The sequence below is a fragment of the Opisthorchis viverrini genome, assembly GCF_000715545.1.
Source record: "Opisthorchis viverrini unplaced genomic scaffold opera_v5_388, whole genome shotgun sequence".
Classification (NCBI taxonomy): Eukaryota; Metazoa; Platyhelminthes; class Trematoda; order Opisthorchiida; family Opisthorchiidae; genus Opisthorchis; species Opisthorchis viverrini.
The window spans coordinates 252,029-270,172 of NW_008752045.1; the positions used below are offsets into that span (position 1 = coordinate 252,029).

The 18,144-nt window shown below is 45.2% G+C and overlaps 1 protein-coding gene across 1 annotated transcript; it reads left to right on the top strand.

Moving 5' to 3' along the window:
* Positions 1–952: 952 nt before the first annotated feature.
* Positions 953–17,495, top strand: T265_10613 (hypothetical protein; the record flags this gene model as incomplete). The annotated part of the gene is made up of 6 exons (XM_009177035.1): positions 953–1,659; positions 5,085–5,202; positions 7,050–7,154; positions 9,290–9,454; positions 13,665–13,773; positions 17,058–17,495. 6 exons carry the CDS (start codon positions 1,087–1,089, stop codon positions 17,446–17,448), a joined length of 1,461 nt encoding a protein of 486 aa, XP_009175299.1.
* Positions 17,496–18,144: the final 649 nt, after the last annotated feature.

The following is an 18,144-nucleotide window of genomic DNA, read 5'->3' on the forward strand; positions in this document are numbered from 1 at the left end:
ATGGCGAACCCGAGACGGGCCACATCAATGGCTAGAGATATTGTCAGACACGGCCCAGTCGCGCCATCAATGGCGCTCGTGCATCCAAGCTATTGCCTTCGATGCATAGCTCCTTTCCCAATCCCCCTACGTGACAGCCCACTGACAGTGCTGGATTTATGCACCAATTTACCAGCTCGCGCGTGCAGTGCGCAGCTACCTACCCCCCAATCATCGGTGAACGAAACTGCGGCAGCTACAACCACTGTACGACGAGTACGCGGTTATTACAGCTGACAATGATGATGATGATGATGACATATTGCGACCTTTTTGTACTGATAGTACATTGCTGTCCTTACCAAGTGCTTCTCTGACTCGAATTCCTGGGAACATCTTCGGGACTATTTGCGAGTTACGTCTAACCGCCTGCGCACTATTGATCGACTTCGCTGGCCAGGACAAAGTACATGGTATTAGGATGGTTGCATGTCACCTACTTTTTCCTCTTCTAACCGCATTGAAGTAAATTTTATATTCGCTTTAGTTTAGTGGTTCTTTCGCTTTGAAAACTTGTATCAGTCCAACTACCGATTGCACATATTTCGTACACAAGCTTGTGGAATCGCGTATGTATTCTTTGGTATATGGCCTGCTTGTGGATTCAATGAAGCTGGGACCAGGATAGTCTTACCCACATGAATCGTTGGGTAGGCGATCAGTTGGCCAACTAAATCGATCATTCTGCCGTTGCCTGAATGACTTCCAGCCAAAGTACAGGAACGGAAAATAAGAGGATTCCGCACAAAGGGTTGACTTTTTGTCTTGGTTTGCAATCCCGTTGGTTTGTAGGTATTCCGAATGGGCTAAGAATGGAGCTTCTAAGGTTTTGATACTGCTAGGCCCAAGCAATTGTTGTGTTGAGACAGGACTCTAACCACGAAACTCGTTATGAGGATCTTGAGTCTTAGCCTTCCAACTGATTCAGTGAACTGTCTTTCAAGACCGGCTTTTATCAGGTGATTTGGTGTGGCTGTTACACTCATCACAGTTCATCGTCTGCTTTTGTAGGAACTCCAGTAAAACTTGGATCATATTGTATGGAGCATGGAATCAATTCAGCTTGTGTTGGAATCAGCCCTTAAAGACAATCCCTACTTCAGTGCAGGCGCTGGTCTATTCGGTGTTGGTCTTGGTGTGGCCATGCTACGACGGATGGGTCAGCTCTCCAGAATTATCCTTCGCCGCAACTTCACACAGACTCTGGAAGTGGCGAGTAATGACAAGGCTTATCCCTGGGTCCTCCACTGGATCAGCACACGTGCCTCTACCAACGCAAGTCACGATGCTTCACAACAAAGTTGGTTCGGTCGGAGGCCAGGTGGTCCGAATCAGCACTTGAGCGTTGAGACGAATGTAGTCCGTACAGAAGGTGGCAGGATCCGGGTAGCCTTTGACTTTGTTCCCAGCACAGGCGTGCACTATATGTTCCATCGACGTCGATTAATCCGCATTGAACGAGTGCGGGCACAGCAGACCATGCAAGGTGCAAGCGTGGCTCCATTTGAAAGTGTCACGCTGACTACTTTCGGCCGCAATACCCAGTTGTTCATTGACCTGTTGGAAGAGGCTCGGGAAGCCGCAGTCGCTCGGGAAACCGGATGGACTGTGGTCTATAAAGTATTGCTTTTCAGTGGTTCGTTTTACGTATACTTTTTTGTGTTTGGAATGGAATACGATTAACGAATCTAAGCTTCTTTAGTCTGTTATTACTGGTTTTCCAGTAGATTTTTTTTCCGCTCACGAGGCAACGCAATATTATTTCTTTTGTAAGCATTTTCATCCCTTATAGTGGTCGTCACAATTACGTATGTCTTAAATTTACGATCAAGGTCGGATTATTTCTGTGGGCTTAACTGGTATAGCATGTGTGGACGAATGCATCTTTTCAAATATCTCATCGCTGGTCTGAAGAAAATGCTGACCAGATAGTACCTACCAAACTTCGGTCGGATTCAGTCCTGCTTAAAATCACTATCGACTACAGTCACATCGTCCGCTAAGCCTCGTTCCTAGACTTAGAGTCACTGAAAGTAGGATGCGATTGCCTGACCACATAAGCGGCGACGTCCGAACAAAACACCGTTTGATGCGATTTCACCGAGGACTTTAGCCAACCCGGGACCTGTAGGAATTTCCGTTCGCGTATCTTCACTTGGATTCAAAAGGGCTTTAAGTAGATACTGCTGCTTAAGTGGCCAATCAATCGCCTTTTCATCTCTACACAGCCCTCAGAATCCGTGTCAATTTTAGGGACCGTTTTCACTCCTGTTTCGATTGGTTTCATCTCCCCTATGCATGTTTGACACAAACTGTGACCTGGAAGAGATTACCTTTGTTCACTCTGTTGCCCGAAGTGAGCTACGGTCAGTGATGTAAACGGTGATGATGAACAAGTCACATGAGCATTCTATCGGTACAATTTTGAATTTCACGGAGGTCCTGACATTTTCTACGTGCTTTCATCTCACGCGGCTGAAACGAACGACCAGACCCAAAGGTTTCGTGTTGTGTTTGGGTGTTGTGGCCATACTGACTTGTGGTCTTTGTGGTCGGATAGAGAGCGACCGTCACCAATGCTCATAGGGACTGATACAGGATAAAACAGTCCGTTTGTCATGATTTCGTGTTGCAATTGAAAAAATGGGATTCACCAATGATTGGTGGTTGCATGAATCGATTCATTTTATCCCGGTAGGGATTTGTGTAATTACATTGTTTTGCTGTGCAAGTAAAGCAGTGATTCGGACATGTCAACGGATTAGTATTCACTGAAATGTGAAGTAATTCGGGAAGAACATCATAATGACAGTTATTCACAGTTCGTTCACATTGCATCTCAGTTTATGAATCATTATCAAATAGGCGGACCTTTCCTCATAGTCTCCTTTTACGGAGTGTACTAGTATGGCATTCGTTCTCTGAGTCGCGCAAACAAGATTGGTTAATCACCCTCGACTCGGCTTGTGTGCACAGAAAATCATGATACAAGCCAACAAACTCGATTCGTTCATCAGACGTTGAATCCTTTCTAGCGTTCCTTCATTTTGTGGCGTAATTTAACTGCAAATTTATGTAGTTCGATTGCAGCTGCTGCTGTTGTTTTGAATTCCTTTTTTGCGCGTGAACACTGAACACATGTTGAACGATTCAATCTGGTTTATCTGTGTGGTTCGGGATTACCCCGGTCACCTGTTTGGCTTCTCCGGTTCACATGCTTCATGTCCTTCGGTAAGGATGCCGAGTCCTACCACTCAGGTGGTTTCCAGAGCACTCGTAATCGAAGGACCGGGGTAACAGTCTATTTCGTTTGTCGTTAGCATAGAAAGGTTCGGAGATTTCAATGAATTGCCTTCCTGTATGTGAAGCTAATCTATACTGAAGAGCCGACGGGTGCTCCTTATCTGTTTCGTCCTTTTTGAGTATCACCAGCCGTGCACATATCACAAATCTGCAGGGGGATTCTAGCTCGGAACCTCCTGGCTGGTAGTCGGGGCGTAATGAATTTTCGACATTGCTAGATGTATGCCCACATGTTGTCAATAGTCTCAAACAAGACATGTCAGAAAAGAGTTTGACTGTTTGAGTAGCACACCAGTCTATTTCCCGATTGGAAATTACGTATGCACTCGGGGGATTCCAAGTTACTTGGCAGATTCTGTCAGCCGTCGTGCAACCGCGTCATAGGGAGAACGGCTTACTTTAAGGGCAGGGGGCTCACCGAGTAGCTTAGCTTAAGGATCGTTGGTAGCCCATATGTACGCGGTACTGCCGTACCTGACTACTGTGTTGTTCGAGGACGGTGCGACGTTAGGTTAGGCAACCGCTATTCGAGCCCCCGTCTTGTTCAAGCAGGCTTTATTGTGTTTTTAAAAATTTGTTTCTTTTAAGGTAATCCGAAACATTTTGGGTGCGGTCAGTTTTAACAAAAGGAGGATAGCACAATATTTTCTACTTAGGCTTAGAGAACGCTGTCTCTATCTCCTAGAACGAGCTCCTGTGGTAAGACGTGACAACGCTTCTGTGAAAATGTCTACAGGTTCCCTCCTAAATTCATGCGTAGTGTAGTTTGGTACCAGTGGTAAGATCATTTTGTGATTGGATAGTTCCCAACGGAGCCTATGGCTGTTTTGTTTTGTCTTTGTAACGGACACATGACGTCTGCCCGAAACAGCTAGAAAAATTTAGAACGAAGCATCTCAGAGCGGAGTTCAAAAGCAGGCGACCCTTAAGTAATTTGATTTCTGTTCGCTTTTGATGCGGTTCCCACGTAAGGCTTTTAGTGTGTCTAATAGAATAGAGATTTAGGTATACAGCCTTGGCTGAAAGCTGCTGTACTGGTCGCAACCAAAAGTTGCACTCGGATTTCGACCGGTCTCACCATACTGCTTACAAACAGTAATACTTTGATATCTTGGGCGACCTGGGACAATCTATGCCGCATTTCCGGTCGACCAACATCACAAACGAGAGCCGCATTCGGAGGTTTTTCTAGTCTGATGTTCAAGTCAGTGCTTAGTGGTTTTCTGATTTGGTCGAAGCGGATCCGATGATGAACACCAGCATTTCTAATGAGGCCATCAGTTAATATCCACTCGTTGAACGACGTCTACAATCATCCAGGGTTTTCTGTTTGTTACTCCCAAACGTTTCACGAACCTCCTCACTTGAGCTGCACTCAGTTGTTCCCAGAATTTTCATTCAGATTCTTCATCTTGGCAGTTGAAGATCCTTTGCTGGGCTGAAGTACATTAAAACTGTTTTAACATCCGGTTAGTACCATATCATATCAATTTGGGATTGTGCTTTTTACGTTGATGGACTCACCGCGCCTTCGTGTCTACTTACTAAAAGTAAGTAGCTGGAAATTGAGCGAAACTGAGAACAGGCCAACAGCCGCCAAACATTCGAATTCACGTGCAAATGAGTGATTGTTGCATGGGAAAGGAACTTCCTCGTTTTCCACTTTTTTATCCGACCAATACCTTTACTCACTGCCCTTATGTTTTTAACTTTATGATTTCCTTTATTCACTTATGTCACAGGCTCTTGGCTCAGACTGGAGGCAGTTCGGTTATCCGCGTCCGAGACGGCCACTGGACTCAGTGGTACTGCGTAAAGGTGTAGCAGAGGCTCTGGTGGCTGATGTTCGTGAATTTATAGGTAATTCGGATTGTTTCTGTTCGTTTCCATCATACTGCTTTTTGCTGGACAATGAGCTTGGTTCAAGCAACTGAAGGGAGTTCATGTTGTACTGGGGCAGCGAAATACGGGAAGCATCAGAGTCACCTGGTTCGGGAATTTGGGAATGTATGCCACATTCAGAGAGCTGGTAACAGCTGGAACTGCTGTATACAGCGTATAACCGGTGTTGGCGTTTATTTCTGATGTACCACCTATGTATCACAGCAGCTTGGATTTAATAGAATGACACAAGTGCCGCGCTTCCCCATTGCACACAGTAATACTTCTGAGTTATCCATTTCCTCGTGTCATTTCGAAATACCGAGCGGAGTGATTGAGTCCACTCGCCTTAGAGGTTAAATTTTGATGTGACAGAAGTACAGGCATGTATCATCCTCGCACCAGCTACCTTTGTTACCGTGCTTCATCTGTGGCGCCCGATGTTGCTAAGTGGCGCTTGAAATAACTGACTGATTAAGCTGCAAATCTACCGATTGGATAGTCCGGCATCTCGGCTGGTCCTGTCTAGGATTTAACACCCTGACAGCATCACAGTCCTGTTACTTTTATCGGGCGACGTATCAATTAGGCAACAGAAGGATATTACGGCTGAGCGTCATCTATCCTGACAGTTGCGGATACTAGCACAGGAACATGAGGGCAAGTGTACTTTATGGCTGCGGAACTTGACTTCTTTTATTTGATTACCCCTACCGTTTGATCATCAGCGTCTTTGGAGCGTAGTAGGCGTTACGTTTTTGTAGCGTATCCACATTGAGGTTGTCTTCAAACGAGTACTAGGTAGCGAGGTGGAGTGGTCAGTTATAGGTAGTTTTAACGTGCATCACATATGCGTAGCCACAAGGAGGCAACGTTTTTCACTCTAAGCAGTCTCACATCTCTCAGTACATCCTACCTCATCGTCGAGTCAGCTTTCGGGTTCTGTCGTGACATTTTACGACTCCCACAGTCTCTTCTCGAATTTTATTTCTAGCTCTCTTTAAAAAATGTTTTACAAAGGCTGTAGATTTCCGGACATGGTCAATTAACCAGTGAAAGGCTTTGAATCGAACCGCACGATTTTTCTCACTTGGAAACTAGCAAGCTGGATATTTGACCAACGATTTTGTGATCCTACCGCTTTTTACTCCTTGTCAGTGACTGGCATTCATCCGGTGGGCGAAATTGCCAGTGATCTCAACTCGGTTGTTCCCCTTCTCATCGTTATTTATAGAAACATTAGTTTTGACAATGGTTCTTCGTTGCTACAAGACCTTGAAAGGTCCATTAGACAATCCTCCCTTGCGCCTCATGAGTCTGACACAAGAGCGCTGTTTATTTCGGCTGGTAGGTCTACCATGTAAGGTATATTGTCGTACTCAGAATGTGTCACGCTCACTGACATGGGGTGACATGGGGCGTCAAAAGCTTCATTTAGCATTCCAGACGTTTCTTTCATATTAGGTTTTGCATCACTTTGAAGTAAAACTCTGAACAGTAATGCTGTCGGTAGAATTCGTGAAACTTATTTTGAGTCATTGTGCTGGTTTACTGCATATCACTGGACCCGAGTAGGAATTGTAAAAGATAGAAACAGCAATGTTGGTGAGAGTGAGTCATCTAGCGATATGTCCGTCAGAAGCGGTCAATTGTTATCCTCATCCCAGCCAAGATTTCCCTACTTTTATAGAATAAGAAAGCAACTGACTGGTACCTGGATTCAAGTCATGTTTCACTGTAGCGCCACCATTTCTTTTTTGATTCCGTTGGATTGCCGTAATGGAAAATTGGTCAACAAACGCAGCACCTGTTTACCTTTTCAACAGAAAATCAAGCCTGGTACACTGAAAGAGGAATACCCTATCACCGAGGTTACCTTCTTTACGGCCCTCCTGGTTGTGGCAAGACAAGCTTTATTACGGCGCTGGCAGGTGAGATATTGCTAGAGGAAGTGTTTATTGAGTTGACTTTGTAACTCCTTTGCATATTTTGAAGCGTCTTGTTTGTTTGATGGCGAAACTAGAACAGCACGTGATTCGTGGCTAGCTTTTCTGAGTGAAGTGACAACCTGAATAAATAATGGGTTGTTCAAGAACGGAGTGGAGCAATCGACATGAGCCAAGCACGTCCTCACCAAAAATAATGGTTGATGTGCACGTCTGCATCCAACTGTAGGGTGTTGTTCGAGGTTGTGAGCAATTCTGTCCATTATACACCTTGTTATGAAAATGTTCGTCGTTGGTCAGTGATTTGAGCGCGAATCTGCTGACCGGGAAATCCGTGTTTCGAACCCGACCTCTGCCTCTCAACTTCCCATGTCTGACAGTATCTCAACCCTCGTTCTTCCTTTAGGTGACATGGCAGCTAGGCATCGATTGGGTGTCACGACTGAACGATTATCTTTTACATATTATCTTGTCTTTTTGGCTTATTCGAGCTCACCGTCTGGGTTGGAGACAGCCAAGGCCGCACCTCCTTGCCCACCTGCAAATGTGCGCAAGGCTCACTGGTTGGCTTACAAGGTGATCATCGGAGTGTCTACGAAAGTATGTGGGGTTCTGTGCTTTCGTATGCATAGTTCGTCTATAAAAAATCGTTCAGCTGTAAGATCCTTTCGGTGCCTAGCTGCCATGCCACCCGAAGGAAGCACGAGGGCTTGGATGCTGCCAGGTTTCCCAAGCCTAAACCAGAGAGGTCGAGAGGCAGAGGTCGGGTTTGAACCAGGGCCCTTCCAGTCAGTTAATTCGCACTCTAACCACTTGAGCCATCTCGTCTGTGCTCGTGGAAGAGTCCCTGTGGCATTTTATAGGCTACCGATTTGTCTAACTTCAATGTCTTGTTTACTCATGTGGATTTTTGGTTCGGTTTTTTGTTAGAGGTCTTTCTGATAAATGAGCTATCAGGCATTTGATGATCGTCATAGGCTGACATGCCTGGAACTGCTGTAGCCTAAGACTCGTCAGAGCTACCGAACATCTAGTCAAGTTAACAGACAACGCACATTAGGGTATGCGCACGTAAAAATGCATTCGAGCGGAGGAAGTACATTCGCCTCACCTGATTACACCTTGCCTTGGCAGCCAGGCGAGCCCCTACGCGAATCAACCGATGCGGACGCTTCTGCAGCGCTTTATTTGGACAGGGTGAACGTAGATCGAGTCTGGTCCTGCGAAGACCATTTTGTGGGTGCGTACTCTGTAAGCCATCAGTGGTAGAATCAGCCAACTATACTGACGCTTGTTCGGAGGCTTTCCTAGTTTGTAATTTAGGATACGTCTGGGATTTACTAGATATACCCACGAAGGAACTTCACGCAGCACACAAATGCAGTAGCTGATTGGGACAGGTTTTAGGGTGAATTCTCAAAACTACATCTGGCAGAAATCTCATGTACGCAACCGTACGTAGGAAATAAGTTACAAAAGTTTGACCGAAGTAACACACCTCCCGCATCGGTTTAGCAACAGTTAGTCGGTTCGCCGGACCAAACTAACTCGTTATTTTTCTCTTGGGCTTTTGAGCTTGTTTTCTCATTTATAATAGCCTGAGAGATATCTTCTAGCATTCTTGTGACAATTTACATTCTCACTTTCCAGTCCAGCTCCACTCCACCGGTCTTCCTATGTTGGCCTGCAACTGAATTAGCCCGGCTTCGCCGAGGCCACCGTAAACAGCAGTAGTACTCTGAGTAGATCTTGAAACGTCACTCGTGTTTTCGTCCTGTAAGTGAATCGAAACTGTTCCGAGAAGTCGAAAAGCGGTGATTCGTCGTTTTCAACATAAATCCGCTCCATTTGTTGATGTCGTATTGGTATCGGCCATTTTGTGGCCTAGAATAAATAGGATCTGTAGCGCTCTTTCGCCTTTGCTTTGTGGACCTGTTTCACAGGATTTGCTTCTTTGCCCCCCCGTCCCCCCGAGGACCTAGCACCCAGTTTTATTGTTAACTGGATTGTTGGAGCCGGCCTCTTGGCGATGCTTCAGCGCGTATATGTGCATATTAAAAGTGCCGCCAGCTAATTGCAACTGTGCGTGTATCATTTCGCACCACAAAACCCCAATTCAGGTCATTTGGATTACAGCATCAGCGTGCTGAACTTGAGTGAATTCGGCATGACTGCTGATCGTCTGGACCATCTGTTGACTCATGCACCGCTCCAGTCGATCGTGCTGTTAGAAGATATCGACGCTGCTGTGCACAGTCGCCAGGGTACAGTGACCCAGTCTAAAGGTGAGTGAATCTCTGGGACAATGGGTCTGTCGTCGAATACATTTTGGTCAGTTGCATGTTGACTCCGTCTGCACAGGCATGAGAATGTTTGGACCGCGCGTTTTCGTTTTCGTTGGAATAGACGACTTTGAAAAGTAGTGTTTCCTACTCCTACACTGTGTTGACAAAAGTCATGTTCGGTGGTGTGTTCTTGGCTTTTTTTGGGGATCTGTACATTAGGCTGAGGGTGAAATGCAACTAGAGTTCATCCAAGCTTCTCTAACCACTACTCTTTTAATAATTGTGGCAGAAACCTAATTTTCAGGTAGCAATGCGCAACTTGACCAACAGTGCATCTGCTTCATAGGCTTGCCTTCAAAGCTGCGTAATATCCCGACTCGATAGGAATACTTGATTGGGGATTAATTGCTTTTCATTTATGCCTGATCTGCTCTACCATCCCTGTAAACCGATTCGCGAGCATCGTTTCAGAAGAGCTTGATAAACAATCGGTAGTTTTGATTTGGACAACGTTTCGCTTTTGACACAAAAGCTTCATCAGACCAAGTGAGCAGGTCACCAAATTGGCCAGGTTATAAGGCAGACGGGGAACCAATCAGTAAGTCAGTCCTTTCCAGATTATCACACTAGATCAGTGTTAAGTGTCAATTACGGCTGTTGTCGGTTGGTGAAGTTGTCAAAATCTTGCTTTGGTGGATTAAGGGGGGGGGCGGGTTAAATTAATTCTGATCGGGTTTGGTTCGTTAATCTTCCACTTCAGGGTGCTTCGGTTGATGATTCACTTCGGTTGCCACTTGTAGATTTTCCTTGGTTTTTGTGGGGTCTTGAGTGCTCCTACAATTTAGTGGAACCCAGATGATGACCACTCTTCCTTCTGGTGACCGCACACCAACACGTGTCAGCTCGACTGATCCAGAACCGTTCTGCACACGCTTGCCAGTTCCACATCTTCTATTCTGTTAACACTGGGATGCTTGGCTCTTTCTATCGCCTCGGCGATCAGTCTGTGTGACGTGGACCGTAGTCCTCGCTCAAAACCTCAATATTTTCTAAGTATATTTTGTGTCCCGTGTCAAGTGCGTGTTCCGCAATCGCCGAGTCTTTCAGTAACGCTTGATACTCATCTGCGTTCCCCGGTGGCCTGTTTATTTTTCTACTATGCTCTCCGACTCTGATGTGTAGTTCCCTGCGCTCTGCACTGGTGCAATTGAAGGATCGCCTGCCGGCAAACAGAACCAGGGACTATGTCTACAAAATCAAGTGTAATGACTGCACTACGGTCTATATAGGACAGACGGCCAGGGGACGTGATTCCTGCTACCATATAAATTTGTGATGTATTAGCCAAGAGGAACAACTACAGAAAACAAGCGTTGTTCGCTACCTTTTTCGTTCTCATGACTACCGCGGGTATATTCAGCCACCTGAGAATATTAACCATCGGTTAGGCTAAGATTTGATTGAGCCAACATTTACGTCGACCAGACTGTTCTTCTCTCTTGAGGAGAGTATCCATTCTAGTGACTAAGCTATTCTATAAGAAAGAGTATGGGAAGCAATTAATAACCTGACAGTGAGATTTCATTCCTATTGTAATCACGTCGAAGCATTTCAGTATAACCAAAGGTAGTCTTCAATGTTAGGAAGTTGACAAGTTCGAACAATGCCATTGCGTACAATCCCGTCTGAAGCAATACGTATACAACGGGATAGAGTTTTATAAATGGCGGGTCTCAGAGCTAATGCGATCAGTCACGATGACCAGCGCACACCCAGCACTTCCGACACACACGCTGTAGACCTGAGTCGAACAATCGTCGTATTCTCTGGAAAACGTGGTCGGTAGCACGCGAAAAACTCTGGGTAGGCACCGTTCTGGTTCTTCTTTCAAGATCTTCAGACTGCAACCAGTTCTCTGGTAAGAGAAATAATGGACGCAATTATCGGTTGATGGGACTGATATTGATGTTTCTTTCGGCGGAATTTTCACATTGCATGCAGGTGAGGGCTACATGTGGATTCCACTTAAACTGGCTGTTGGTACACGGAACCGCTGGAGAAACGGCCTCTACTAGTGCTGAAATTCATGCTTTTTTCGCGTCGACTGTGCTTGCAAGTGAAACGATTTGCGCAACTGTCCTACCGCAGCTCCGTTGTGAGCAATGAATCTCATGCTGTTGATCGAGGTTTAAACGGAAGCGCTTGTAAATTTCAACTCATATGGAGTCCTGTTGAGTTTTCGGCTCACAGAACGAGATGTTGTATAATCAGTAGTGTTGAGGTTCGAACACACTTCTTTCACTTGCGAATCAAAGTAATGCCCAAAATTGCTTATCTGTAACACCTGAGAATATTAACCATCGGTTAGGCTAAGATTTGATTGAGCCAACATTTACGTCGACCAGACTGTTCTTCTCTCTTGAGGAGAGTATCCATTCTAGTGACTAAGCTATTCTATAAGAAAGAGTATGGGAAGCAATTAATAACCTGACAGTGAGATTTCATTCCTATTGTAATCACGTCGAAGCATTTCAGTATAACCAAAGGTAGTCTTCAATGTTAGGAAGTTGACAAGTTCGAACAATGCCATCGCGTACAATCCCGTCTGAAGCAATACGTATACAACGGGATAGAGTTTTATAAATGGCGGGTCTCAGAGCTAATGCGATCAGTCACGATGACCAGCGCACACCCAGCACTTCCGACACACACGCTGTAGACCTGAGTCGAACAATCGTCGTATTCTCTGGAAAACGTGGTCGGTAGCACGCGAAAAACTCTGGGTAGGCACCGTTCTGGTTCTTATTTCAAGATCTTCAGACTGCAACCAGTTCTCTGGTAAGAGAAATAATGGACGCAATTATCGGTTGATGGGACTGATATTGATGTTTCTTTCGGCGGAATTTTCACATTGCATGCAGGTGAGGGCTACATGTGGATTCCACTTAAACTGGCTGTTGGTACACGGAACCGCTGGAGAAACGGCCTCTACTAGTGCTGAAATTCATGCTTTTTTCGCGTCGACTGTGCTTGCAAGTGAAACGATTTGCGCAACTGTCCTACCGCAGCTCCGTTGTGAGCAATGAATCTCATGCTGTTGATCGAGGTTTAAACGGAAGCGCTTGTAAATTTCAACTCATATGGAGTCCTGTTGAGTTTTCGGCTCACAGAACGAGATGTTGTATAATCAGTAGTGTTGAGGTTCGAACACACTTCTTTCACTTGCGAATCAAAGTAATGCCCAAAATTGCTTATCTGTAACATCGCTTTGGTACCTACTCGCTGTGAGATTCAAACGAAGCGCGAGATACTGCCCCGTCGTCCAAGCCTAGACCACAGACACTCGGGTCAGTTACTTTGCTCCCCAATAACTGGGACCCCTAGAGCTTGTTTCAACTTACATGCAGACGGCTTGTTTTATCGGGGTGTTTAAAGCTTAGTGCACCTGTCGATGTTGGTCTCAAATAACTCTGGATGGTTGTTTCACCAGGTTGTTCATAGTTGGAAAGATAATGTTCGGTGCACTTGGTAGTGTGAGACCAGCTTGGTTTCATCAACTGAGGTCGTTTCTTTTCAGGTTCACACCAACAACGCAACTAGCTCTGTGTTCTACATGTGTATTGCGACTGACAAAGTGCGCTTATCGGATGGCATTGTTTTTCTTACTGCGTCATGTTCGAATTGACGAGAAGTTCACGGCTTCCAACTTGATCATTATTGAGTTGCGGTGGGTTGTTCCATCTTACGTTCCAGTTTGATAGTTTTCAATCTTTGTTACAACTGTGAATTGTTCGGATCGTTTTCATGTCCGATCTACACTAAGTGAAATGAGGCCAGCTAGAGCCCGCAGATGCTCTGGCAGGGTGTCAGCCAAGTGGCGTGACACTCAGCCAGCTGGCATGAACCGATGATGTACGGAGTGGATCAAGAAAGACGAAACCAATAGTTCAAAGTTTTCGCCGATGGTGTGAATAGTACTGAAACATCTCCGATTTATTCGCAAGCAGACAAAAGAGAATGTTTGCATGAAATAATTATTTTGACATTCGATATTTTGATAGATGCAACCCTATTTTGAGTGAGAGAATGATTTGGATTTGCGCTGTAGGTGTGTTCATTTCTCTGTGTGGTCTGATGGTATGTTTATCTTGCAGTATCTGAAGCCGTGCGCACTCAAAGCTAGTTTTCATTCGTTTTCTCTCTTCTATAGCTTACGAGGGGATGCCAACCTTAACATTGAGTGGGCTTCTGAATGCGTTGGACGGCGTCACTTCGACGGACGGACGTATAATCTTCATGACTACCAATTACGTCGATCGGTGAGTTGTATTTTACCACATATCGTCCATCCGTTGTTTACTGTCAACCTAAAAGCAACCTCTTGCACCCCATTTATAGTTTCCAATCGTCACATTTCTATGTCAAAACGATCTTAAATCGAAGTTCCCGGAACAGTCCATTTATTGAACAGCAATTCCTTTCTCCAATGTGCCTATCGCAAAAAGGAGCTCTCCGTTAGAGTAATTTCGGGTGAACCTATGGATATTCAGTTAGAATTTCAACATCAGACGGGGCATGTTTTCTAACGCACCACGAGGTAAGGAATCTCATTGCATGTGGCGAACCGATTCGTGACCAAAGGGCAATACAGTTTTACTAACCAAAAAGAAAGTAACTTTTCATATAATATCGTTTATCTTTCGAGAACACGGTCACAGACATAAAAAGTGAATGCAAGCGATGAAAGTGAAAGGGTAACAGAAGAATATGAGATAAAAGAGAGAAACGTTTCATTTGAAGTCATGCCACCAACAGTTCCAGTCAGATGAGATAAATCCCAACGTATGTCGAAACTTCGGTATGGGAACACGCGTCTAAAGACCAACAACCGAAGAAAGGACAAACTATGCTGAATACTTTCCAAGGCGCGGTAAGCGCTAGTGCAGTCAAGACTCGCACACCAGGTATACTGGGTCTGGTGTGAGATTAAATGACGAGAATGTACACTCAACGCCATGTGCCACGCATAAAAGTGTCGTAAGTACGCAGAGAGCCCACAATGGCAAGCAAACACAAGTCACTGACTGTGATCGTAGGAAGTCCCAGTCCAATAACAGCCTTGGCGGATTGAGGAAAGCAGATCCCTCAGTAAGAACTGATCATTTGCTGGTGGACCAAAAAGTCGACATCACAAGCGATTCGACGTAGGGCTGAGATTACGGCGGGGTAATACTTATCAGCACCATACTTCTGCTTCTTCTCATTTCACAGTCACTCCGCACCCATCTGAAACTATACTGGCATCTATTGCAGTTACTCGATGCTTCCGAACAGCTATTAGGTCAGGCTTCTGGAAGGACATCGATGTAGGTGCTCTCGACTCCTCCAAGACGGTGTATCTCAGCCGACGCAGACTTTTTGCGAGTCCCATTGCAACCCGATTATGACGAGCACATCTGGCACCATGCATGATCCAGCAGGACTGCAAAATATGCACCAATCTATCCGGTTGGCCACAGTTTTCACGACATAAGATCGCCTGCCCATCATGACCAGGCAAAGCGCTTCTAACGCTCGTCCTGAATAGGTTGCATCGAAGCTGGATACCGCGGATAAAGGAGCTTTTCCATACACGCTCTCCGCTGCATCGGGATTTGTTACACTCAGACTTGGGATACCATGTCCCCCATGTTGTTTACTTGCGTGGATGTAGCTGATCGGGGGGCTAGACATATCCAGTCACGAATATATTGCTTGATGTAACTGTTCAACTTCTTGAGCGTGTTTCGGTGGACTTGGCCGATCAGGAGCGGATATGTCAGCTTCCTAATACAGTCTTTATTGGGATCGGCTCTCTTACATAACGCCTAATATCGGAAGGAACGTGTGTGATGTAAGGAAGGGTCAAGTGGTAAACCAAAATGAATCAATAATTTTCCCAGTGTTTTTTTAAGTCCATGCGTTCCGCCGCCAACAGCCTCAAGCTTTTCTCAGCGACTTTCATCTTGATGTCTGTGCTTTGCTTTATCGCGCTTCCTTTCCGTGTGATGTCGTCATTTTCCTGACTTTCCACAGAACAGAACAAAACAACAAAGCCACATTTACCAATTCCACTGTGCTATTTTAATTTTGTGCTTCTGTCCAAAAATTGGACTACAGCGCAACAGTGATGGCATGTGGATCGACCAAATCAGAAGAAGAGGGCTACTAAATTAGGGAATGTCTCGCAGCTATCCAACTGAAGGGAATGTCGGGTGGAAAACACGCGAAAATGGCAAAACAGACATATCGGAACGAAGGAACATAGATACCAATATGAACAAACCAATTGTAAGATAATCACACCACGGTGCAGCGAAAATTCCAAAGTGGTCAATCGAAAACGCACAAGTAATCCACAAACATCCAGTCGGAAGCTATGTAGGCGCTACAGGTAGGGGAATTACTCGCCCAACCACCTTTTATATCGTGCAGAAATATTTGCAAGTTCGGCGAACCGGTCAACTGTCACGCAATCAACAGTCAGTTTCTGTAGTACATCTCACGATGCGCTTGTACGAGTTCTCAGTGAGTATTACACTAGCAGTACAAGGCCTGTACTCTCCCTCTCTGGACGAAGGAAGGAGGAGAGTTTTAGTTTTCGGAAACTTCGTCTGAATTTATCACGAATTCAGCACCACGGTTGGTGCTTATCGACTTTTCGAACAAGAAGTAAATCCATGTGATTGTTGGTAGTGTGAGAAGATTTGAGATTTTTTGTGGCGATTTCGTCCTGTAAGTGAAGCCAATCTATGCTGAATTGCTGAGAAGCACTGCACAGCTGTTTCATCCTTACTGGGAATCATCAGCAGTGCGCATCTCACGAAACTCCGGAGAGTCTCGAACCCGCGACCTCCTAGCTAGTAGTTTGAACACTTAACCGTTCGGCCACGGGTGACTGATCAGCAGTGGGATTAACTCGTACTTAGACAATATATAGCGCCGCTCATCCTTCAATCACGGGATCCACATCACGTGGTCACACGTGCTGACTGGCTCCTCGAGCAACGACTTCTCAGGGAAGTTTCACTCATCGGGTGAAGTTTATTCTTCCACCGAGCTACTTATAAATTGTTGGTAGTGTGAGGAGATTTGGGAAGTTTTTAGATTTGAGAAGATTTGGGAAGATTCGAGAAGTAAATCCATGTGAGTTTGACGATGATTCTTTATGGTGAAATAAATTGGCTTGCGTTATTCTAAGTGCTCAATGGAATCAGACACTTTTGGGGACAGTCCTCTCAATAGTGAAATACACCATTTGGTCCGGGAGAACTAAGTTAAGTAGAAACTGTCTTAGAAGTTCTTATGATTGAGGCTGCAAACGTGATTCATTTCATTCTTAAGTGAAGGCCAGTTCAACTTGTCAGACTTTTATTCATGACGCTTTCTGAACACTGCGTGTGTGTGCCAATGCTTGATGCGTTCGCATATTTGGCTGTTACATATGTTGGTGCTGTTTTCCTCAGACCCTCGTAATTTCTGAACCACTGAGGCTTCGTCTACATCGTTTCTCTTTTTAGCTTGAGCTTTGCCCTATTCACGTTTTGTTACCTTTTAATTTTAGCTTGGATCCTGCCCTCATTCGACCAGGTCGAGTAGACCTGAAGGTGCACGTAGACTATTGTGATCGATATCAATTGGAACGCATGTTTTCCAGGTTTTATCCCATCCCTGGACGACCGCCAAAACTATCACCTGATGCAGACTGGCGCGGATTGGATGAGAAGTCCAAGATGGAACCTATGACCTCTATGGAAGAACTGCATCCATTAGCTGCTAAATTCGCTGATAGCCTGGTAGGAGTGGCGGTCAGTTCCGCGCAGATTCAGGGATACCTGCTCACCTACAAAGAGGATGCTGCCGGTGCTTTAGCCAACATTGATCTACTGCGACGTGCTGGAGTGAATCGGAATGAACTAAAGCGCAGCTCTGAGCAGTCGTTTTCCGCTGTTTAGGAGACAATTATAATGGTGCTTTTTTCTGAAATGCATCTCTTCATGACCCTTGGGATGGTTGCCTAACGCCTCTGTCTTTTGTTCGGACGGTTGGGGTTCGACAGCGCTACTGGGAAGATTAACGAATCTTTTGAATCTATTCTGAGAATCAGTACTGTTTGATGCTTATCCATATATTGGTTCTGGGTTTTGAATGGCTTCCGGGTTCCACTGACTTTTTCGCCAGTGGCAAATCTAAGCTAGACAGTTGTTATCAAATCGTATGCGTGGGGTAATCATCACCAATGCAAATAAAGAAGCCTGTGTCATTCCAAACAAAAGAGATCATGTTGGGAAATTTATTGATTTGGTAATTCTTAATGGGGATTTCCCGCTGGAAGTGAAACCAATCTGTACTCAAAAGCCCAGTGTATGGCTGTTTCATACCTAGTGGGAATCGTCAGCAATGCGCGTTTCACGAACCTGAAAAGAGGTTCGAACTTGCAATTTCTCTGCCAGTGGTTGAAGGGACCACGAGTAGCTGATCATCGGTGTCGTTGACTCGCATATAGACACGATATACTGCCACTCATCCTTCGATCAGTAGACTCACAACACGTGTTAATTAGCCCTTCTGGTTACGACTTCTCAAATAGAAGATTTACTCGTATGAAGTATTCCGTCTGCTCTGTTAATTGCTTGTTGATGAAAATACAA